The sequence below is a fragment of the Metopolophium dirhodum genome, chromosome 5, assembly GCF_019925205.1.
Source record: "Metopolophium dirhodum isolate CAU chromosome 5, ASM1992520v1, whole genome shotgun sequence".
NCBI lineage: Eukaryota > Metazoa > Arthropoda > Insecta > Hemiptera > Aphididae > Metopolophium > Metopolophium dirhodum.
The window spans coordinates 889,848-915,340 of NC_083564.1; the positions used below are offsets into that span (position 1 = coordinate 889,848).

The 25,493-nt window shown below is 31.3% G+C and overlaps 4 protein-coding genes across 7 annotated transcripts in view; 3 read left to right on the forward strand and 1 right to left on the reverse strand.

Annotated features, from left to right (window-relative positions):
- Nucleotides 1-3,656, forward strand: part of LOC132945490 (patched domain-containing protein 3) — a 36,361-nt gene extending 32,705 nt beyond the window's left edge. The window contains exons 8-10 of the mRNA XM_061015255.1: nucleotides 939-1,151; nucleotides 1,261-1,470; nucleotides 2,081-3,656. Coding sequence (XP_060871238.1) covers nucleotides 939-1,151; nucleotides 1,261-1,470; nucleotides 2,081-3,112 — 1,455 coding nt within the window. The 3' untranslated portion in view covers nucleotides 3,113-3,656. The remainder of the gene's footprint in view (nucleotides 1-938; nucleotides 1,152-1,260; nucleotides 1,471-2,080) is intronic.
- A 208-nt stretch (nucleotides 3,657-3,864) lies between these two features.
- On the reverse strand, nucleotides 3,865-17,147 carry LOC132945489 (DNA-directed RNA polymerase II subunit RPB1-like). Of its 4 annotated transcripts, none has more exons than XM_061015252.1 (28): nucleotides 17,052-17,147; nucleotides 16,822-16,984; nucleotides 13,551-13,683; nucleotides 13,350-13,486; nucleotides 13,138-13,293; nucleotides 12,767-13,060; nucleotides 12,544-12,704; nucleotides 11,578-11,799; nucleotides 11,230-11,487; nucleotides 10,949-11,159; nucleotides 9,610-9,819; nucleotides 9,071-9,239; nucleotides 8,709-9,007; nucleotides 8,426-8,648; nucleotides 7,893-8,354; nucleotides 7,607-7,812; nucleotides 7,408-7,542; nucleotides 7,049-7,340; nucleotides 6,754-6,989; nucleotides 6,477-6,680; nucleotides 6,206-6,390; nucleotides 5,883-6,001; nucleotides 5,613-5,798; nucleotides 5,149-5,536; nucleotides 4,985-5,089; nucleotides 4,753-4,836; nucleotides 4,236-4,556; nucleotides 3,865-4,149 (listed from the first exon to the last, which is right to left on the reverse strand). In XM_061015252.1, exons 2-28 carry the CDS (start codon nucleotides 16,897-16,899, stop codon nucleotides 4,035-4,037), a joined length of 5,589 nt encoding a protein of 1,862 aa, XP_060871235.1. In that variant the 5' UTR covers nucleotides 16,900-16,984; nucleotides 17,052-17,147; the 3' UTR covers nucleotides 3,865-4,034. The 4 variants fall into 4 exon arrangements, with proteins under 4 accessions (XP_060871235.1, XP_060871236.1, XP_060871237.1 ...); XM_061015253.1 differs by having other exon boundaries at nucleotides 17,057-17,131; XM_061015254.1 differs by having other exon boundaries at nucleotides 17,061-17,095.
- Nucleotides 17,148-21,592: 4,445 nt separating this feature from the next.
- On the forward strand, nucleotides 21,593-25,211 carry LOC132944982 (splicing factor 3B subunit 5). Its single transcript, XM_061014563.1, has 2 exons — nucleotides 21,593-21,750; nucleotides 24,785-25,211. The coding sequence occupies exon 2, from the start codon at nucleotides 24,804-24,806 to the stop codon at nucleotides 25,059-25,061; it is 258 nt and encodes an 85-aa protein (XP_060870546.1). The 5' UTR covers nucleotides 21,593-21,750; nucleotides 24,785-24,803; the 3' UTR covers nucleotides 25,062-25,211.
- Nucleotides 21,757-24,777, forward strand: LOC132944980 (RNA polymerase II-associated protein 1). Its single transcript, XM_061014561.1, has one exon. The coding sequence runs from the start codon at nucleotides 21,875-21,877 to the stop codon at nucleotides 24,734-24,736; it is 2,862 nt and encodes a 953-aa protein (XP_060870544.1). The 5' UTR covers nucleotides 21,757-21,874; the 3' UTR covers nucleotides 24,737-24,777.
- Nucleotides 25,212-25,493: the final 282 nt, after the last annotated feature.

The window sequence follows — 25,493 nt, forward strand, 5'->3', positions numbered from 1 at the left end:
TAACCTATAACCTCATGAACTACTACTGATATAATTATTATTATTCAAGGTTCTGGTTAACTAAAATATATTCACGAGACGGTGACGTGTAGGTATCATATTAATATGTTATATAAATACGATGAGGGACGTTTGTACCTATATAGTTATAAATTATAATTACACGTGCGTGGTTGTAGAAGTAAGAAAACGTAATTTTGTCATCAATGTCGACTTGTTAAAACATATTAAAAATAAAAAAAAAATGTCACGGTTGAAATTTTTAGCGTCAAGTTCTATATAATAAAACCACGGAGTAGACGCGTGTACCATGTTATTAGTAGGTATATTGAATGAACGACCGCGAGTAAGATTCCAAATATAAAATTATGGTGTTATAATTTAGTAGGTAATTTTCTGTTGTATAACAACTGCAAAGTCTGCAAAAATATTTCAAAAAACCGTTCGGCTAAGAAGTCGTGAAACTGCAGCAGACAAATATAATAAATGATTTCGTATAGTTCATACATATAATATTATGTAGGTCAACGATGGTGATTGGTGACTCAAAGAACAAAATATTTTTTGCGGTCTATTCTGTCTTTTTTTATACAATTATGAAAAATACCTTATGAAACTTCGGTTCAGCCCCTATAATAACTCCTTTGTTATTGATTTGCATATTCCGGGATTAGCCTTGCACATTTTTACTATTTATACTTGTAAAATACTGGCACTATCCAAATCTTGTTTTAAAAAATTGTAAGTTCACACTTTCACAGACGTGTTATAGAGATCAAATGTCGTACGGAAAAAACCGTAAAACATGCAGTCATTTATGAATCCATTTCTTAACGGATAATTGGAAATTCTTTATAATATAGCTAAATAGTAGTACAATAGAGTACCTATTTATAATCAATGATAATACTAATGTATGCATACAATACCATTTTCAGGTAATAATTGCCGGGGAATTGGACTATTGGGATGTGGACGTACAAAACGAAATAGAGAACTTGACCAAGACTTTCGAGAATTCGACGTTCATATCTAGTCCACTGTACACCGAGTCTTGGGTACGGTCATTCGTGAATTACGTGAATAGAAACCAAGAGGAACTGAACGTGACCATAGATACACGCGAAACGTTTTTGCAAACGCTGAACGACGTACGTACTGAACGTTTCCGTATTATATATATTTATGTAACATAATAATTTATTATGGTTTCGAACAGTCGACTTGGATACTTATCGTCTTACTTTTACACGATTTTAGCTGTGGCTGTTCAAACCAAATCCCTTCTCGTTGGATGTAAAGTTTAACGACGACGGTACCAAAATCGTGGCTTCTCGATTCATGATACAGGCGGTAAATATTAGCGACGGAAACATGGAAAAAGACATGGTGAGAGAACTGCGGAAAATCGCGCACGAATCTCCATTAAACGTTAGCGTTTTTCATCCATATTTCGTATTTTTCGATCAGGTAAGATTATACGCATTATAATAATATCAGTATATCACAATTATTATACCTTTACCTGTACAAACTACAATATTATATTCACGTAAAAATCATTTCAAATCATAATTGTTTGCCTCATAGACAATATTCCTAACCAAACGTCCAGACGTGTAAAATTTCTTCACTTCACACAATTATTATGATTAACCCGCATTAAAAATAAATTTTCGATTTTTCCATAAGTCAATTAAATGATTACGCCAATGGAAACGTGGCACTGAAACAATTTATTTTCTTAGAATTGAACGTACTGAAAGACTAAACAATCAGATTTGTTTTGAGTCACGTGCGTCGGTGTGCCCTGGCATTAGTTGCGCGTTGTTGGCAAATATTATATTGATTTCGGTGGGATTTGTTTTTATTTTAAACGGGATTCGAAAGCAATAGCAATACTAACTTTACATAACTACCTACTTGAAATAATAGTAATAGCAACTTTTAAGAATGAAACATCTAACCATACGTCATAGTATACTCATATATTGTATAAAAAGTTTTCAAATACATCCACCTGTTGTACCTGTCTATATCAACCTGGGTAATGATATTTTTTTGTCTTTGTCCCGCGCAGTTTGAACTCGTTAGGCCCACGTCGATTCAGTCCATGGTGGTGGGCGGGGCTACGATGATGCTGATCTCGTTCTTGTTCATACCAAACGTGCTGTGCTCCCTGTGGGTGGCCTTCTCCATTGTTTCCATCGAGCTGGGCGTGGTCGGCTACATGGCCCTATGGGGCGTCAACCTGGACACAATATCCATGGTGAACCTGATCATGTGCATCGGGTTCTCCGTGGACTTCACCGCGCACATATGCTACGCGTACATGTCGTCTGGGGCAACGCGGCCCGCGGATCGGGTCCGGGAGAGCCTGTACGCGCTGGGCCTGCCGATCATGCAGGGCGCGATCAGCACGGTTCTAGGCGTGTCGGCCCTGATATTGGCCGGCAGCTACATATTCATGGTGTTCTTCAAGATGATCTTCCTGGTGATAGTGTTCGGCGCCCTGCACGGTATGATCCTGCTGCCCGTGCTCCTGTCGCTGTTCGGCCCGGGCGCATGCGGCGGTGGGTCGCAGAAAGCTCGCCGACCGTCCACCACGGCGGACGATTGCAGCAAGTCAGCGGCGCAGCTGGCCGGTGGCAACAACAACAGCACCACCCGCGGACCGTACTGCATACCGCACCCGTCGCTGCTGCAGCCTGACTTTGGCGAAGTGGACAGGCGGTACCGCGGCGGTGCGTCTGCCAACAAGCCGTACGCCACCAACCCGAGGCCGGACAAGGACATGGGCCTGGGCACGTCGGAGGACTCTAGTGAGAGCAGTTCATCGAGGTCACAGCGGCGCCGGTTGAGGGAGGCGGCGGAAGACGAGGCGCAGCGCCGCAAGTACCTGGACGGCTGGCGGAAGGCCACGGGCCACTCGATACCGATGACGCCGGCCAGGCCTGCCGGTTACGGGCCGCCGGCCACCAATAACGGCCCCGGTTACGGTCAACGACATTCCAGTGGCGGCGCCGACGGTTACTACAATGGTCGGTCGACCGGGCCCGAGTATCATCGCGACGAACGACAGTACAGAAATAACGACAGCCGATATCATTAGGACCTTACTCGGGCGGCCATCGCGTGCCCGTGTGCGATCCAACGCTTTCGGTATTTCCTAATACGACTCCGCGCCGATCGCCGTGGATTTTTTACAAAACATGACGGTTTTGTGTTTCGTGTAAATATAAGTTAACGTTGCCAGTGATTTCTCCTGGGCATAATATTATTATTAAACAACGAGAATGAAATATTGTAATATATTTTAAATGAATCAAACAATAGATGAGGGTGGTTTTTTTGTGACCGACTTATGTGCTCGTAGTTATTATTGTTTTTCAAATTGCTCAAAAGTAAAACTTAAAAATAATATCGATATCTATCAAGTAGGCGGTATGTATATATATAAACAGTATTATAAATTATTATAATGATTATAGTTAATTGTTAAGGTTAATTGTAAGGCACATGTGGACGTTACCTACAATTATTTTTAAGTTTGACATATTATTTTTTTTATGTATTATTATTTTATTTTTGTAAACATTATATTAAAATAAACATTGTATTCATGAGAAATATCAATAATAATATATCAGCTATAATAGTGATCTTAAAGTTATTATCTTAACCTTTTATAAAAAATATAATCAGTTCCTTGACAAATTAGGGTTTTAATTTCCCAACTACCCGCAGTATAAGCGCTTATATTAAACATAATAAAAGTACCTACCTAATCTGTTTATCCATGGTTGTAACACTTGTAACACAGGGTTTAAAATAGATTAAAGGTAAGAATTAATAACGCGGATATTTGTATTTACAATAATATAATATTAAAAGAAATTCATTTTTTAATAAAGAAATAATTAGTCTTCTAATTTAGGATCTAGCTACTTAAAATACTTTGAAGCTGAAAAAAAATCTGTTTTAGGTAAATAATTCAAAAATATAAAGTTTGTTTACAAAAACTGTAGTTTGATTTATTGTTCTTCAGGTCCACTATAATTTGGAGATGTTGGAGAATAGCTGGGTGAAGATGGAGAATAATTTGGACTCCCAACACCGGGTGAATATGTTGGTGATGTGGGAGAGTACCTAAAATAAAATTGGTTTTTTTTCATAAATTATATGACAATTAAATATAGAGTTAAAAGTTTTATTATTATCGATTTTTATCTTACCTGGGACTTGCTAATGAGAAGTTAGTAGGTGAGTAAACTGGTGAACTGGGACTGTAAGACTGGTTGTACTGTGTAACTCCAGTATTTGGTGTATGTTGCACAGAAGATGGAGAGTATGACGCATTTGATGGCGAATACATTGGACTGGTTGGAGAGTATGTTGGACTAACAGCAAGTGAAGGCGACGTGGGTGAGTATTTGTAATTGCTGGCACCCGATGTAGCACTAGGAGTATAGGAAGGTGAAGATGCTGTATATTGTGGTGAGCTTGGGCTATATGATGGCGAAGTTGGGCTATAAGATGGCGATGTAGGGCTATACCTATTAAAGTAAATTACATTTTAGTTATTGGCGCAAAGTAACTACAATATTATAAAATAGTAAAACCGCGATATATAATTAATGATTAAGAAAGATGATTAAAATTAAAATTGAATATTCATACATTTTGTGAGCTTTTTAAAATTTTTTTTTTTAGTATTTAGAATTCAATTTTGACTATATAAAGGTTACTTACGATGGAGAAGTCGGACTATACGATGGAGATGTCGGACTATACGACGGAGACGTGGGACTGTATGAAGGACTGGTAGGGCTGTATCTGAAATAAAATAAAGTTTATTATAAATTATTTTAAGCTTTTGTGTATTTACATACAGAGCATATTAGTACAAGTATAGACTTAAGAATGAAGTAATAAAAATAAGCGTTGTTAGTTGTTACAATAAACTTAATTTTAATCAACTTACGAGGGAGATGTAGGGCTGTATGATGGAGAAGTAGGACTGTATGATGGAGATGTTGGGCTATACGAAGGCGATGTTGGGCTATATGATGGAGATGTTGGACTATAACTAAAAAAAAAGAGAAAAATTATAACTTTTAATGTTGCAAAATTATTTTAAATACATACGAAGGACTTGTTGGTGAATATGAAGTATGAGAGTAAGATGGACTTGTAGGCGAATATGATGGACTGGTTGGAGAATAGTTGTAGTTAGGCGACATAGAAGAGTATTTCGGAGTATTTTGTTGTGTGGCCGAATATTGTGGACTTGTTGGTGAATAATTAGTAGGAGTCATAGATGGTGACATAGAACCAAATTGTGGACTTGATGGATAATTGTAGTTTGGTGACATCGAATTAGGACTAGGCACATATGGACTAGTGGCCATGCCTGGAGATCCGGGACTACCCGGAGTTCCTCCACTTGTCATCCAGAATGGTGATGTTCCACTAGCTTCACTTGATCCAGCTGGAGAGAATCCAGGTCCACCAGGAGTCATACCAGCTTCCAAACCTGTAAATAATTTAAAGGTTAATGGAATTAATAGAAGAAAAATAATTACTTTTAGGTGTTTAAGTGTCACTCTTACTTGACGACCAGCTATTTTGATAAACTGGTGTGGAAGTTTGATCCCAGGGTGTCATAGCAGGAGACATTGATGGTGTTCCAGCAGCCATAAACATACCACCAGCACCCATACCCATGTAACCATTATCCATTGGTATTTCTATACCATCCTTAGCCTTTTCAGAATCCAAAAGTAAATCAAAACAACCTAATAAAGACATATTATATGTATTACATTAAAATATGCTGTATTTCTTTATTTTTCTTAAATTAAAATAACCAAATGATTTACCTGTTCCCATTCTAGGCAATTGTCCCATAATGATATTCTCAGACACTCCTCTCATTGGATCAACTTCAGCATGTGCAGCTGCATCCAACAACACATCAACCGTTTCTTCAAATGAACATCTATGTGTAAGCACAAATTATTATTATTATTAAAGTTACTGTTATTGTCAAGTTATTGTTATAATATTCATTTTCATTACTACAAATTGTGTTGTTCTATTGGGCTCTTAGCCCGTTCATAAATAAATAAATAAATAAATAAATAAAGTAATAATTAAATTGTAACATAATAATTTATAATATCATATGAAAGAAAAATGTTACCTCATCAAAGCTCCAGTATCTTGTCTGTTAATACCATGTCGAGTAATAGCCATCAAGTGACCTTTAGCTGTCATTACGTCACACAACAATGCCAAATGGCGATAGTTTACATACAGACCATAAAAATTCAATACAGTGTTCATTTCTTTTTCTACAGACTTTCGTACAGCTTCAATGCCCAAAACCTGAAATTCAAGACTTGCATTAATTAAGTTTGTTTTTAGTTTCAAATTTTAATTTAGCAATTTAAGTTATTATATTTAGTATTTACCGAAAATATTTCACAAATATCATTCGAAAATGTTCTTACAGGATCGACATCTCTTTCACTCAATACTTTCATTAAACTAGTACCATCAGTTTCCAACAACCAATCAGCAATTGCTTTAAATTCTCCAGTATCAGTAATGATTATTCTTTTTTTAGCATCTGTTTGAGGCAAATGCATGTACACTTTTGCTATGGCTTCTATACCCTATGAATTGGGAAAACAAACATAAAAAAATTGCAATTTAAATTAAATTTATTCTAATACTGTTATTTCATACTTGTAAGGTCATATCAGACAACATATTTGCTTCAATACATCTAAGGAACATGTCATCTTCCATTTTATCAGCAGTATCTTCATCATCACCTCCATTCATTTTTCCGTCCTCACCATTCATTATGCGTATACGTAGGATTAATTTATCAGCATTGTCATCATTGAATATACAATTGAGATCATCACCGAAACCTGCATTGATCTTTTCAGATATTGCTTCCATAGTTAATTTTTTATCTAAAAAATAAAAAATATATAGATTGATATACTAAAAAATAAATAATTATTAATATTACCAGTCATTCTTTTTCTATCTAATTCAATACGTAACAACCATGGTGAAATCCTTGTTGGATCAAAGTCAGGCATTTCATAATAAACATTTACAAACTCCTGATCTTCTCTAATGACTGTATTTTGAGGATCAGGATCATAATAAATAGCAGTGTTGGCTGTAACTTTTCTCAATGTAGTATGCTCAAGGCGGCACAGTACATTTTTAGCTTTTTCTGCATCTCTAGCAGCTGCTCCAGTCAAAAATACAGTCAAAGAAGGTGCTTTTGGCTTTTTACTTATGTTGATGATTTCCTACATTTTATTCAATATTAATTAATTGTTAAATACATTACAGAAAATAAATAAATTAAGTATTTACCTTCAATCTAGGCACTCCAAGAGTTACATTCTTTGAGGATACACCAGCAAAATGGAAAGTATTCAATGTCATTTGAGTAGCTGGTTCTCCCAAACTTTGAGCTGCCAATGCTCCTACCATCTCTCCAGGTTGTGCCTGAAAAAAAAAATATTTTTTAGAACGGCATTAAGTATATACTATATTCAACAGGAAACTTTACCTGAGCTTGTTTAAATCTATTTTCAATTTCTCCAATTAACCATTCAAATGCTTCAGATGATAAACGAAATCTTTCTGACACTAACTTAGTACAAAGAGTGGAACGCACTAAACATTGAAACAATAATGTGGCATTATGGTTTGCTTTTTTGCTCAACTCATCTCCACCAGCCACAATAACACACTTGTCTAACAATTCTTTGACTCCTAAAGTTAGATAAAATAAAAATAAAAATAAAAATACAAGACTTGCAGTTTAAAATATGTATTTTATTATACACACATACCATTTATGACTTTGACTGGATTCAAGTCTGTTTGCCCTCGTTTGTTAATATGAAAAATTTTTTGTACATTCCAAATCATACGTTTTAAATTACATGGTAATACCACTTTGCTTTCTCCAGAAGGAAAAATTTCTCTTAGAGTATCTCTATCGGTAGTTAATTGTTCCCATTCTCTTTCTAATTCAGTCACACTGTCATTGCTACCAGTCAAGTCTTTTAACACGTCTTCACTAAATATTTTCCTCATGTGTCTCTCATTTGAAACATCAAACTTAAACTCGGCCTCAAATTTCTTGTGTGATGGTTCTATAGTGGCAATACTCTGGAACTCTACGGCCTCCCCACTAAGACCATCTTCACCATAACGCAACTGAATCAACTGACCAACCGAGTTACGAACAGTTCCATCATAGTGAACCATAACTGACTCCATAGCTTTTATCAAACGTCTTTGAATATAACCTTGTAAAAGATGTTATAAATATATGTGTATTAAAATATAACTAGACATTTTTATGCAGATAAAAACTTACCAGTTTCAGCAGTTTTTACAGCAGTATCAATAAGACCTTCCCGACCACCCATTGCGTGAAAGTAGAATTCTGATGGTGTTAAACCAGCAAGATATGAATTTTCAACAAACCCTCTAGACTCTGGACCATAATCATCTTTAATGAAATGTGGCAATGTGCGTTTACGAAAACCGAACGGTATACGCTTGCCTTCAACATTTTGTTGTCCAACACAAGCAATAACCTAAAAGCCAACCAAGTTTTGTTTAAATAAAAATAATAATTTAATAACAATATAACATACCTGAGAAATATTAATATTAGAACCTTTAGCTCCTGATACAACCATAGCTTTGAGATTGTTGTATTCAGTCAAAGATTTTTTAGCAGAACCTCCAGTTTTGTCACGAGCATCATTTAAAATTCTATTTACTTGATTTTCAAAAGTTTGACGAAGAGTATTACCAGGCGTTGGCTCAAGATCCATATTATGAGCTTTTTGTATAACTTCAATTACGTCTTCCTTGGCTTTTTTAATAGCTTTTTGAATTTCCAAATAAGTTTGAGGATCAGCAATGGTATCACCAATACCAATAGAATGACCTATGTTAGCAATAAAAAATATAGTTAAAAACATAACAAAAATATATAATATTAGTGTTTTACCTTCATATAAAAGCCAGTTATTAACCACAGTCTGGATATTACCATAGAACCGTCCACATACTTCATGCCCCAATTCCAAAAAACAAATATGGAGTAATGACCCAGCTGAAGTACCTAAGGTACTCTTACACAATATCCCCATCACTAATTCACCATGTTCAACCATTACCTAGAAATTAATAAATTAAATAAACAAAAATATAATATTATAATTAAACAAATAGTAAATACTAAATACTAAAAAATAGTTTATTGCAATAGTAAAAATAAAATAAGAAAACTTTTAGTTAATGAAAAAAAATATTAGTCACAAATACTTAGGAAATTATATTACCAATTAAATTCAATGTAGTAAAATAAAATCAACTAAGTAAAAATAGTACTTAAAAATATTAAAGAACAAAATAATATGTGAATCGTTTTTTCATAATACAAATTTGAAATTAGTTATATTTTAAAATTAGTATTGTTTTAAAGAAAATTCTATGCATACATTTTAAAGATAAAATTACAGAACTTATTAATTTAATAAGTTATACCTTTGTATCACCGGGTGATATCCATTTATAAGGTCCATTATCTTCTTCATCAGGGTGAGTAGAATGAGTACGTATCAAGTTGACATTACCAGGTATAATCAGTGAGAAAAGTTGTTTACCAGTCCACATTGGTTTAGGTTTAAGAATACATGGGGTAGGCATTTTTCCATCCCAAATTGGTAGATGCATTAATAAATTCATCATTTGTTCCTAAAAAATAATTTAAAAAAATTAAATGACATTGTAAGACAATTTAAAAAATATGCCAAACTATATTTTATACTCATATTATACTCTTATCTCAAATAAGAGTAACAGCGGTGATCAAATTATTTTGTCATAGAGGGGGGGAGGGCTGATTTTTTAACATACACTATTTGATTAAAAATATAATTTATGGTTACTGATTATCCTTTTATATAATATAAAGAACAATCTTTTTCATGTTCAAATTTTCAGACGACACTATTGAAGTTTTTTCCAATTTTTTTACAGAGATATTCCAAATACTTTCCTCAGTGTCACCACGTCACACAATTTTTAGTTTTTTGTCTAAGGGGGGATGAGAGGGGGTGTACTGTATTTAAATGTTCCGTATTTTAGCGTGTCATTTAATAATTTAACAATTTTTTTTTAAAAAGTTGTTTCAAATACTTTTTAGTGATCTATTATTTCTTAATAATAATTTTATTGTTACTTAGAAAATGCAAATCCTGTTGTTTAAGAAGCCACAATTTTATTCGTCATTTCAGTACTGAACTAAACTGTAATCCGTATTTATGTGTGACATATGCCTTAAATGTGTGTTGTTTGCGATAAATGTACATGTACAGATTATATTATAATCGTTTACACACTCTGTCATAAATAAAGACTGGCCGAAATTATAAACTACAAATTAATATAAATTTTGTTACATAAATAATTTTAATATTAAATATACACGAGAGTTGTTATAGTTAGTACCTATATATGAGTTATTAAAAATATTAAAAAGTTGGGGGGGGGTCTATCCCTCTTGTTTAATCGCCACTGAAGGGTAACCACAGGTGCCAACCGGTTTTATCAGACCTCTGCCATCATTTTAATTGGTTTTCAACGTTAGATTTTGTTCCCAATGATCAGCCACAGCCAAAAAAATTCTTTACGGTGTTAATTTTAACTAGCTAGGCAGTTGATAGAATAATACAGTGGTGATTACAAGAGACCAGCGCACTTGGGACATGTTAGCATTAGCCACACCCATTGTTGTAACCATCTCCCCACTACCAGAGGTTACTCTTATTTGAGACACAGTATAAAAATCTAATTTCTAGCAATGGAAATATGAATTAATTACCTTCTCAAGAAATACATCTCTTTTTGTCATTTTTCTGATGGCTGTCAAAGTATCTTGCACAATTCCCATAACAGGTTTATTAGCTTGAGGAGTAATAATTTGTCTAGGAGTAATATGGATGTTTTCCACTTCTGCTCTTGTTTCCATAGATTGTGGAACATGAAGATTCATTTCGTCACCATCAAAATCAGCATTATAAGGAGAGGTACAACTATTAAAAGAAAGTATAAACATTAGTAATCCATTATTAATCAATTATTTATAATAATATATTAATTTACCTTAAATTCATTCTGAATGTAGACCAAGGTAGAACTCTAACTCTATGACCCATCATACTCATTTTGTGTAAAGTAGGCTGTCTATTGAAAACTACTAAATCACCATCTTTAATATGTCTTTCAACTTTATAACCACATTGCAAATGCAAATCTGAAGGTTTAGGATGAAAACGTAAATCAATTCTCTCGCCATTATCACGTATAATATACTTAGCGCCCGGATATTGAGAATTACCACGGCGAACTAACTCCAACATACTAATTGACATTAAATTGTTAATATCATAATACATGTATTTAAATAAATATTAATAATACTCTTATAAAAAAAATATCAACTATACATACTGGTCTATGTTAAATGGGGTGACAATCTCAGGAAATGTCATATTTTGAGCAATAGTACGAGGTACACCAACTTCATCAATTCTCAAATTAGGATCAGGGGTAATTACAGTTCGAGCAGAAAAATCTACACGTTTTCCCATCAAATTTCCTCGTATTCTTCCTTCTTTACCTTTCAACCGTGCTTTAAGTGCTTTTAGAGGTTTACCAGATTTTTGCATTGCCCTAAATATATAATATGTGTGTACATTTAAGGTTCACCATCTCAATTTTACATAAAATTATGTTTAAACTTTTAATAAACTGATATATTATGCTTGATTTTGACTACTTTAAAATATTAACAGGATTATTGCAGACCACATTTCTATACACATTTACATGTGTAGAAAAAATCAAGTTTATTTTTTCATGCCAATTGACGTCATCCCCATCACAAAAAACTTTTAGAGCAGAAATTGTTTTATACCAAATGGTGTCAAAACTAAAATATATTATATCTTACCAAAAATTACTCATACACATTACTAAACATAATATTATATTAAACCAAATCTTTAGTTTTTAATTCATTAATTAACTGTTTTTAATATTTTAGAATGAAAAATGAAACGGTTGTTTTGTATTTTTATTTGAAAATCATATTTATATAACAAATGAAACTGTAATTTGATAGAAAAATGAAAAAGAATAGATAGATAAATTAAAAAAATAATGATCAACACATACAACATGCACAAACATATTAAATAATAATTATAAATAACGCTGACTGAATTACAGTGCAATAAGAAATAAGGTGCGAATGATGCCAATTGGTTAACATGTAAATTGTGTTAGTTAGGTTAAAAAATGTTGGTCCTTTAGTTTTTTCTGGCATAATATTATGAAAAATAAAGTTTACTTTAATCTTAATAAATAACAATATTATTAAATAAAATAGGTACTACAAAAATATTTCCAGCTTACCTAGGTAGACCAGGCATATCATTATCTACTAAAGTAGCAACATGGTATTGTAACATTCTTATATTTTCTGCAATAATATGAGTAGCAGCGCCAGATTGTTCATTGCGAATTAATTCATTATTACATTTTATTATGTCAGACAATTTGTGGGTTAAATCATCCTGTAATATAAAAATATTAATAGAATAGAACATTATACTTAAAATATATTAATTTAACTTACTTGATTTCTCATTGATCCAAACATAACAATAGCAGGACGGACAGGTAAAGGAGGAACAGGTAAAACTGTTAGTACCATCCAATCAGGACGGGCAAATTTAGGATCCATTCCCATGATTACAACTTCTTCATCAGTTATATGTTTCAAAATTTCATGCACACGTTCAGCAGTCAGAGGTATTTTTTTTTCCTGAGAATCTTCATTAACGTGCTTCCATTCAGCAGTTAAATCTAAGCCTACACGCCGTATAGTAGGTTGATAACGACCACAACCACCATGTCCTTGTTTTTTTGGCTATAAAAACAGCATATATAAATAAATATAATCAGTTTATTATTAAATAAATTATCATCAAATAGTTTTTTATTTACAGGCATATTAGGATCATTGACATTATCCTTGTTAATATCTAGTTCATCACCACCTTCACAAATATTTTTGCCTTTACATAGATCATATATAAACGCTAAACGTTTTCTTTGCTGTCCCTTTGATTTCATAACAATTTCTTTTACTTTGGGATGAGTCTGAAAAAAAAATAAAGTTAATATAACTATATTGAGTCTACTTTCAGCATACTTACAGGGCTAACTAATAATTTGGAACAATAAAAACAAACACAGCGCAGGATTTTTATGGCTTTAGTTACAAACCCTACATGAAACACAGGTTTAGCTAGCTCGATATGACCAAAATGGCCACAACATTCAGTCATGTTACCTACAAATATAAAATAAATAAATAAATAAATAATACAAAAACAATTTATAATTATTTTTCTAACCTGCACATGTCTGACATCTTGAAAATCGATCAATAACACCTTGCCGAGGATCCATAAGTCCACCAAGTTTTGGGCGTCCTCCTTCCATAGTCTCTGCAAACCGAATGCCACCTTCTGTGACCGACATACGTCGCTATAACCGTCAACAACTAATTAGTTTTGTTCAATCATGAAAAATGTTAAACTTAACTTAAATTACATTTTAATGTTTACTACATTAGTGAACAAAATTAAATAATTAAGCAACGTTAAACAATAATTACTTAAGATATATTTTGCCAGATAAAAATATTTAGCTTTTACTGAAAATGTAACTTTACAAATTTATCTTAAAAATCTACTAAATTACGTTTGGTGGAAGGTATAATACGTACCATGATAATATATTAAGGCTAAAGAAAACACATCCATACTTAAAATTTGATTTATAATTATATCTGAATCAAATGAATTTCAATAAGCTTCTCACAACTTGCATACAGATATTACCAATACAAACATGTCTAAAAGACTTACTGGTGTTAAAAATCAGTAATTCAATATCGGCTTGTCAGTATTGGACAAAGCCTAGCTTCTATTAACAACCTAAGACAGCTAATGTATAGAACAAATTATATGAATATTTTAAGTGGAATTATTAATTTCTTATGAGTAAACTCATGTAAAGTAGAGAAATACATCTATATTTCTAAAATAAAATATTTACATGATTTCAAATATTTTAATAAAATTAGCATTACGTTAAATTGTGAGTTCTTTATCTATGTAACATTGGTGCAAATTTAGGGAGTACTAAGAGTCCTCAGCACCCTGAATATTAATGCTCACACCGCAAATCCCGAGATTATAAATAATAATTAAAAATCTTGGACATGAACTACTGTATCAACATTGACTATCAGACTTATCAACTGTCCATATCAAAAGAGATATTGTCCTTAAACCGAAGTTAGTCACGCCAGTGAGTTATGTCATTATTCACATTGCCGTATTTTTGATTGAGTTATAATTTACAAGAATAAAAAATGTTGTTTCATAAATTTTTATAATTTTATTAAAACAAATTAATATTTTATACAATGACAAAACAATTAAAACTGTTACAAAAAGTTACTTAAAGCCCTTATACCCACATTAAATTTATTGGTATATTATGAATAATATCTCACTTCAATCTTAGTTTAATATACAAATAAGTAATTCAATTTATTTAGATTATTATTATATTAGTTTTAATAATACTCTTAACAGGTAGGTATATTATGTTTCAGTGGTTGAAATGTAAAATCTATGTCTTATTAAAGATGTGAAAAAGTGTGTTTGTTTTAACCATAGCGGGATTAACGGAGCGTTAATAATGAAATTATTTTAACTAAACATGCTGAAAACAAATGTGCGTTGTAATTACATTTCTAGTATAATTATTAGTTATAAATAAATAAAAATAATTTGTGTTACATAAAATGTTATAATTAATTTAAATCCATGATTAATTTTATTTTGTTAATAGAAATACTAAACGTAACGGACATGTTACTTTGAATGATGAGTGTGAGGTTCTGTTTTCCTTAAATTTTTTTGGTTCTTAAGCGCCCTTAATATTTTTGGGTGATTTGCGCTTCTGAGTATGTATATTTGAACACTATATAAATGTTAGGTAGGTACTTGAAGAAAGTTATAGAAAAAAACAAATATATTTAGATTTTTTTTTTTTTAATAGTGTATTATTTTCAAATTTACTAGTTTTATTTAATAAAATGAAATACTTGAATATAATAAAATAATATTATTTAGTAAATTAATACTCAATGGCACTAAACACACAATCGTATACTTTAACCCTTTGACTGCTACACAATTTATCCACTGCAACGTAAGTACTGCTACGTAAAATAAAATACTTATAAAAATACTTTTGTTTAATTTAAATTTAAATGTTGAGATCTATATGATCTTATTATTTAAGTATAAAACAATGCGAGCCAAGGTTTCCTAAACATTTACCATTACCGGCAAATGAGAATATTATAAAATATTGGGACGTAATAGTACGTATGAAGTAGTGAATGGTATAAATGTTTTGAACGTAATAGTACATCTGGAGCAGTTAAAGGGTTAAATAAATATTTAAATACTTCAATGGTTTTTATGGGACATTAGACCAACCATAGGTTAGGGTAATATCACATCCAATTTAAAACTGAGCTTTTTGTTTCAATTTAATACCGTTATGTCCATATTATTATAAGGGTGGAAAAGAAATACCTATACACGAAACAAATAAAAAACAATATTTTACTGTTTTATATTTACTTATTGAAACCAGCAAAGTAGTTAATAGGAAGTTATAAATTATAATTCATAAATAAGTGTTGAATCCTGGTTGTCAGCAACAAGCATGACTGAAAGAGACATGTCATATTTCAGTATTGCACAGTATAATTATTATTAACCCACACTGCCTACTGTCCCAACTTGTCTAATGGGCAAATTGATATTATTTCCAAAATATCTTTCAAGGTATAAAAATTATTAAATAATTTTATTATTAAATAATTTTATTATGTTCTTTTTACTCGTTGGGCCAAAATTGTGCTTTATATATAACTATGGTCACCCATAGGTATTATGTTATTACATATGACTAAATAATGTGCTTTTCATAATATAGTCAACTGAGTGAGTAGCGCAACCAGAATTTATTCAAGGTAGAGGGTCCATACGTCTTTAAACATAGAGAATTCAATTAAAGAAAATATCTGGTGTATGAGTACCAATAATAATACAATCCAGGCCAAAACCCATAGTTGAAACTGAATAGAATAATTTTTATAGAGTTGTCTATTTAAGATTCTTTACTCCAGCACTCACTACAATCATACGCATTTTTAAGTCAAAAAAGTCGAACACAGAACATTGAAAATGTGTAAACAACTGCAAGTATTACTTTCTCAGTCAGGCACCCATTAGGTACCCAATACTTACCTATCAGGTACTCATATATCACACGACAAATAAATAAAAGTTCGATTATGCCATAATGGGTCTTATAACTAAAGATTTGTGACATGGGTCGGTTCATATTATTGTGGTGGTGGGTTTTTATTTTTTTCGATTCCAACAATGTTTCATTACACAATGTTATGAAACTAAATGCGTTCAGCAGTGTATTATAATATTGTGTATGTGTATTGCGTATCATATTACGGACTGCGGAATATAAATGAGGAGTTTCGAATTAAAATACGTTTCAAATTTTCAATATACTAACACATTCGTCCGCAGACAATATACCGAACTGTACTCGTTTGACACTTCGGATCGGAGCCTTTGAGTCACTGGCGGCCATTTTTCAAGTATTGCGCAGTGCCGTAGCACAGTACTCAATTTAAGCGAGTTCACTTGTTCAGTAGTCCAAAGTTTTCATCAATTACCTATGCATCGAAATAAAAATAGTTTCGTTGTGAATGTCAACAGTAATATTAATGAATGAGTGCACACAATACTTGCACGGGAACAGTGGATCATTCACGTAGTTGATAAACACTGAACACTAAAAACTGAAACAGCAAAAACGGAATGGGTAAACATTAAAATGGCGCAAAGAAAAGGGAAGGAACTGCTGGTGACAATCCAGTGTGACCAAAACACATATACACCGGTTCGGTGTTTCTCTCTTCACCGCGAAAAACTTGACGATAATGTGATAATAATAATTTACGATTATGTTACGATTTTTTAATTTGAATGTTAAATATGTGATCTAAAAAGAAATTTCGTGTTCATTGGTCATTTGAATATTCGATTTCAATGAACTCATTCCACATAATATCTTTGTTACAACCAAAGACAAAAAAAAACATTTTAATATACTTTTAACTTTTAAATTTAAATTTTTATATAGGTGTATAAATGTATAATATCTAAATCGTTTGCAAGCACGGATTAAGGGAGGGAGCAATGGGGGCCCACGTATGTAAAGGGCCCATAGTCTTCTCGGCTTAAAAATACATTGAGTGGTAATTTGTACTTTTTATAGTGCTTACAAGAGTAAATATATTTTTTCTTGTTTGAACTAACAGGCGTTGTGGCCCCTCACCCATGGGTGCACCTATGTATACCATGTTATTACCACCACAGGCATGGTAAGTGGGGACATATTTTTCATTGATGGGGCCCACAACCATGTATTGGCCCCTGGGCCCCTAATGGTCGTAATCTGGGCTTGATCGTTTGTCCTCAAAAACATACGCACTGTATAAATTACACATATTACTCATTATAACATTTATACCCTATAGATATTTTTGAATTCAGTTGTTTGCGGGACATGAAACTATATATTATTGGAGCATCAATCTCTCGCAGACAGATATCTAAAATATTTAAAGGATACTGAGTATAATGTATAGGTATAACTGAGTTGCAGAGTGTACCTACCCAGTTTTCACGGACACTCAATATTTCCAAAAGAAAATGCATATATTCAGATACATATGAATCCTTGTTGCTGCAGAGGAAAAATTCAATACTGTCTTAAAATTAAACTTATTTGATGATATTTGTTTTCCATATTTTTAATTCTATTGATACCACATATATTAAGAACAAAGTTCTAAAAAGTAAATATATAAGATTTTGTTAAAACGTAATTTTTTGATTTTAAAATAATTTTTTATAATATTTTTGTTTTATTCTATTTTATAATTCTGTAACTTGTTTATGTCCATAATGTTATTTAAGTAAGTAATTAACAATTATATATTTTACGATTCTATCATGAAACTTTAATGTATTTGCATTGTAATTTTAACATATTTTTAATGCAATTTTGACACATTTTTAAGACATTTAAATCCAGTAATTAGTATTATAAAATGTAGGTAATATTTCAAGTGACAATATGACAATACACATTACACATACTGATATATTATACACCTATACGGCTATACCTACGTATTATAATTATTTTTATTACAGTTCCATTTTCGAGATCCATGAAAGTGTTGTAGACAAAAAAATCAATATAACAATGGTGGCCTGGTGGTAAGTAGGTAGTATCAAAACTATATCATACATACATTTTGTGATGAGATACGTTTTACTGAGATTTTGTACACTCAAAAACTGAAAAACACCAATTTGAATTTCCTTTATGTTTTATGTAACATTATCTATAATTATCAATGCGGCTACCACAACACGATTATAAGAAAAATGTTTTAGATCAAAGTATAGGTACCCAACATGATGACAATTAAATGACGTTCATCTATTATACTCGACTGTGCTTTGGGATATGATCGAATTGCACTTATTTTAGTCGAACTGCTTTTGGGCTCAAAAAAGGTATTCCAACAAAATTATCATGCATTTGAAAGGGTTAAACGTTTATAAAACAATCATTTCCCTTCCCACTTACAGGCTTAGGACTGACAATGATTTTAATCATTGGCGTAGTTAAAAATGATTGTTTTATAAATACAACCATTGTCCATTATGTTAATATAATATTATATATACTACATATATTAAATCATCAAATATTATTATTGTCATTATTTAATTATTATAACTTTTTTTTTAAACTAATTTTGATATTTTTGTAGAAATAATATAAATATAATTTTTTATTCTTTTTTTAAATTGTCTAATATTATTATAATATAGTAAACGTGAACGTCCGTAGTGACCTTAAATTTTAACTCCTTTTTTTGAACGAGTCCAGTTCGACCATTTCTTTTTAGATAATAAGTGCAATTCGACTATCCCAGTGTTTTTGACTATTATTGTAATTGTATATATTTCAAAGAAATATATTATGTATATTGTAGGTAATTATTTAGAGGAGAATATAATAAATTCTTGGATTCAATATTTCTAGCTAGTTTTAATTGTATGTACTAATTATGCTTGATTAAAATATATTGTCCATTGCAAGGCCGTAACTGGAAATTAATTTCGGGGGGGGTTTTAATCCAAAAATGTGTGTTCTAATTGTATTATAATATTGTGTAGGTAATTAAATATGGTTAAAAATTCATAATATTGTAGAATTATAAATAGTATTTATTAATGAAATTCACATTAAAACATTTTTAGACTTAATATTAATTAGATTATTTAACTTAATTCTATACATTTAGTTTGAAAAATGGTTTATATTTTATATGACAAACTCTATATTTCTTTGTTTTTCATTTGAAAAACGATTGATTACTTCTTCTGGATCTACAACGATATTCCTATGTACACTGAGTAATGCTAGGCCAGTCAATCGGTCTTCTCCAGTTGCATTCCTTAGGTAATTTTTTATTCTTTTCAGCGTCGAAAAAGTTCTTTCCGGTGTCGCCGTAGTTACTGGTAAAGTTGCCAAAACTTTTAATAAAAATGAAATATTTGGGAAAAAATTTTTGTTACAATTTGAATATGCTTCAAGTATTTCAGGAGATCGTTCTAATATTGGTTTATCACACTATTTTCTTTTCCAAAGTCTTAACTCGTTCGAAAGTGCATCCAAATCTAAAAACTCTGAGTATAATTCGAAATCACTTGCTTCTAATTCGGAATTAGTACATTTATTGGGAAGTAAAAAGCACAGCGAAGATATTATTTTTTTATGGTTAGTGAAGCGTTCTTTTAATTGTCTTATAAAATCATCAAAAAATGGTATTGCAATAGCTATACGAAAATATGTTTTCGGACAATTAGTAACAATATTCACACGATTTTGTTGACGAGCTACTATTCTGGGAATTCTAATATTTTCTTCTCCGTCAATAGATTTTAAAAGAAGTTCAGATTGTTCAAAAATGTCATTAAACGTATGATCAATATTTTCACGTAAATGAGTTAATTCGTTTAGTATTGTCTCGATATGTTGTACAGCTTCTACTAAGTCACAACTAACTGATTGTAAACTTTTACACAGTGGAAGTGTCATTGAAAACAGAGTATTTGATGTAACCATACTTAATATAAATTCACTAGTAACTATTGCTCGATAAAATTGAATTGATTTTGATGACGTATTGATGTCTTGAACTAATTGTAATTCTTCCAAAGTTTCAACAATGGGTTGAAAATTTTCAACAAATCTTTGAATTCCGTTGTGGTTTTCAACCCAACGAGTGTCACACATTGATGTCAGTTTAGTCCACTTGGTATTAGGTAAAATGTTTTAACTATCATCAAAGACTATTAAGATAAGATTACTAAAATACTAAGAAATAGTTCTTTGTCGATTACACATTCTGGTGGTAATGTATTATACATATATATACCTATGCAGTATGTACCTATAATATTATCAAGAAATCCGGCTGATATACCCGAAGTGAATTTATCTGGTACAAATTGTTATTTTTAAGTTTATAACGTAGACCATAGCTGTCATTCGTATATGCACGTATCAATGTTTATCGATTATTCTAGACTGAAATAGTTATTTTATTACGACATAAAATAACGCGAACAATTTCGGGGGGGGGGTTTGAACCCCCAAAACCCCCCCCCAGATACGGCCTTGGTCCATTGGAAATGAAATTAAGTGATCATTTAGATTATACCTAACCTAACCTATACGTATATATAATATAGTTTTAAGGCCCATATCACCACTGAGGATAACCTCTTATCGGTGATGATGGAGTACTATTAAAAGATAAGTATAACTTAATACATTTTATAATATTTTTGATATTTTTGAGAAAAAAAAATTGCGTCATATTCGACTATAATTAAAAAAACATATATAGACATACCTATTATAATACTAATGTAAAAACTAAATAATAATAAAAAAACATAAATAAATACAAATACATTTAATATAAAAAAGCACAACAAGAATAGATAAATAAATGAATAAATATTAAATAGTCTACATTATATACACGTCCGGTACATTAAAATTCATGATTCAATAAAAATGTATATACATATAATTAAATTCGGCGGTGAGTGATAATGTAATTTTTTGTACGGATATGATTTTTGTTCCATGATATACTGATATAAATCGTTTATTTTATCGGTACAGTGATATACAACAACTACTGTATGTCTGTATTATACTATTATACATCATTGTCAATATTACAATTTTGAAATTAGTATTTACAATAACAGAAGATACAACATAATAAAATATATACAATTAAAAGTAATAAATATTTAATTCTAAGAAACAAAACAGGTAAACTAATATTATTATTACTCTTTTTTCACTTATACATTAAAACATACTTAATAATTATTAGTTAATAGTTTCATGAACATAACTTTTTTCTGAAATTTATAATCATTATAAATAGGTAAAAATGACTACCAATTCGCGGAAACCCAGTCTGTTTGCTTTAAAAATGCAAAAACGAATAGATCAACAAACAAATTTGTCTCTTGAACCCGAACTCGCCAAAACTTCTTTCGGAGAATCTAGTGTTGTATTGAGTGGCTCTGAAGCTAGTGATATTCACAAAGAAAACGTACAAAAACTTATTAGTATGAGCGACGAGGAGTTATTAAATGCAAAAAATGAATTGATAAATAGCATGGATGGAAAATTAATTGAATTTTTAAAATCTAAACGAAACAATGACTGCACCCATGGAAAGTATGATCTGAAACCAAAAGACAGTGATAGAGTAAAATTGGTCAATAACCAAAATAAGATAAAAGAAGATAAAATAAAACATTTATCTTATATGAAAGATCTAGTTAACAATGGTCTAAATATGGATGTAATTGAAGAAGAGAAACTTGGATGGACAGGTGATGTGAATGTTGAAAATCAAAACAAAGTTGTTGATGTTTATGCTGCTCGTTTTGGTCTTGATGGAAAACTGTTACCCTACATAATTGAAAACAAAACTACTGTTGACGGCTTACATCATCACGGTGAAGAACAACATCGTCCTGGATATACTATCGATGAACTCTATTCTTTTCTTCGTAAAAATCATGCTCCTCAAAGAATATTAGCCTTAGATGTGTTGTCAAAACTTATCAATAACGCTTGTTCATATGATTCAGTTTTAGACAAACCTCTTTTATGTTCGCTGATGGAATCTGGTATGTTTGTACTGTTGAGAATTGCATTAGATGACACTAACATCGCAATTATTACGAATGCATTGAAAGCTATAGGAAATTTATTTTCCAGAAAATCTGACCGCACTATGTTAACTGGTCTATCTGGATGTAACTGTGACATTGCTTTACCTGTTTACACAGTTCGAGAAGCAGAAATCAATCAAAATGAATTAGATAAAACCTCTGATTATGATCTGATAGTATTAGATCTTGTACAAGGAGCGCTGAGAACTGACTTAATTTTAAGATTACAGTATATTGTTTTCAATATGAATATAGGATCCAGCAGTCTTTTAGACATAACAGAAATTTTAACTGGCATTGCTTCCCGAGGGGAAAAATATGCATTTTTAGTTGTTGAGACTAATTTGTACAAGCATTTGTATAGTTTAGTTTTTACAAACTTACATTCTGACGATCTATCAGAAACCTTTGTATTCCTCGCTCGTGTAATCAGTAGTCAGTCAGTTAAATGTGCTTTAAAACTATTGGAAATGAAAATCCTAGATTCTATATTTAAGTATATTAATAATCCGACGAAGACTCCGTTGTTACTAGAATGTCTGTACTTGTGGCAGACATTTTTTGAATATAAGTTAGCTGGTCAAACAATTACCGAAGTAGCCAATCTTGTATTGAAGTTTGTTGATCGCTCAGTTGGACTTACTGCAGATTTAACAAAAACTGATTTGTCTTTAATGTCAGCAAGTTTAAGTCTAATTGATTCTGCCTTGAGAAATTTTGGCAAAATCTATATCGATCCAGTGTATAAGCTTACAGAAATAATTTTAGCCAGACTATTAAGTAGCTCTGATCTACCTAATTTTGAAACTTCAAAACTAATAGGTAACTGCTTCTCTGTTCTCAGTTCTAAGAACTTGAAATTTGATTCTGTATCCTTGAAAGCAGTTGAATATTTAAATAAACATTTTGGAAAAATATGTGAAATACTGTATGAAAAATCATGGTTAATGAGCAATTATGTGAACAATAGTGCAAAATGTTATCCCAGTCTTGGGTTTATAAATATAACATTAAATGGAGGAGAACCTTTGTTCATGTTAATTGGACTTATGAAATTTTTATGCAATAATCCCAGACATTTTAATATCCCTAAACAGTTTTGGACATATTTAAATAAACTAATGAAATCATCTATAGATGAATCACATTGGTATTGCAGATACGAAATAATTTTTTTAATTAACATACTAAAAATGTTGACAAACATTGAATTTGAAGTAGTCTCAACCCAGAAAATTGCCATTACACTTATGTCGTTCATACCTAAACATATGGCTGAAGAATTGTATTATACTTTAAAATTGTATTTTAACAGTAGTTATATAGAAAATATCAAGTACGAAAGCAATTTTGAAATTTTAAAATCATTCTATGAGATACTTATACCCAATAACAAAAGCACTTGTACGAGTATATTAATTACTGAACTGGATCCTATTTTACCAAAGGATTGGTTGTTCTTACCAATTTTGAAGATTCATGAGACTGCATTTTTTAAAAGCTCAAAAGAAGGTGAATCTCTTCTTAAAGAATCATTAGCTAATGTACTGTTTATGGAAACACATTATCCAGAAGTTTGTGAACAAACTCCATTGGCTGCGCGTTATTGCCGTGTAGCTTGTACATTCATGTGTGGTCGTCGTGGTACAATTTTTCATGAGGTAAAATCAATATTGAATCAAATTTGGCATGTATATGCAGCCCAAAACGACACTTTGAATTTTAAAGATCCTATAAAAGGAGTTGAATCCTTCTATGACTTCTACAAAACACTATGTGAACATTATGTAAGTGTATCATACTCGGACACAGTGTTTGGGGCATATGTATTGCTTCCCTTACAAAGAAAACACAGCGTTGAACTAAGAAAACTAGTTTGGTCAGAAATTGAGTTGCCGCAGACTATTAATATTGACAAAGAACATCTAGATCGAGTACCACTGCATAATTATACTCAGCCTGTTGAGACTAATAAAGAACTTCTAAAAATGTATACTCGAGTTATGAGTTTAAGACGAAAATTTATTATGTATCATATTGCCATATCCCATTTAAACCAAATTTAGTTGTTTAAAAAATTATGTATTTTCATTGTTATTTACTTACTTTTTTAGTTTTATTTCAAAGATCATCATGGGTGACCGATACAATATTCACAGTCAACTGGAGCACCTTCAGTCAAAATACATAGGTACAGGCCACGCAGATACCACCAAGTTTGAATGGCAAGTAAATCAACACCGTGACTCGTGTGCTTCATACCTGGGACATTATGATTTATTGAATTGGTTTGGAATTGCTGAGAACGAAGCTAAAGCTAGAGTACGATTCAATTTAATGGAAAAAATGTTGCAGCCTTGTGGGCCTCCACCAGAGAAACCTGATGAATAATCTTATGAACTATCAATATTTTTCAGTTTTATGTTTTATCGTATAACTAAGTTCAAAATCTAAAATAATATATGTATTAAGAATCAATTTTTTCAATTTAATCTACAATGAATATTATACAATTTAAGAAATACATTTTGAATTGTTGAATATGGCATATTATTTACCTAATTTTTATCAGTACCATAGACCTGAATTTAAACAAAAAGTAAATTTATAGTTATTATCATTAATATTTAATAGTAATAATTATATTATGTTGCATGTTAATATAACAATTAACAATGAGTGTTCGGATTATAAGTCATATTATGCAGGATTTTGTTTCTTGTGTAGCAACAGCTAGACAGCAATAATCAGCCCATTTATTTTCTTGATTATCTCATAGCTGCATATAAGGAAAAGGTGTTCAAGATAAAAAAAATTATGTAC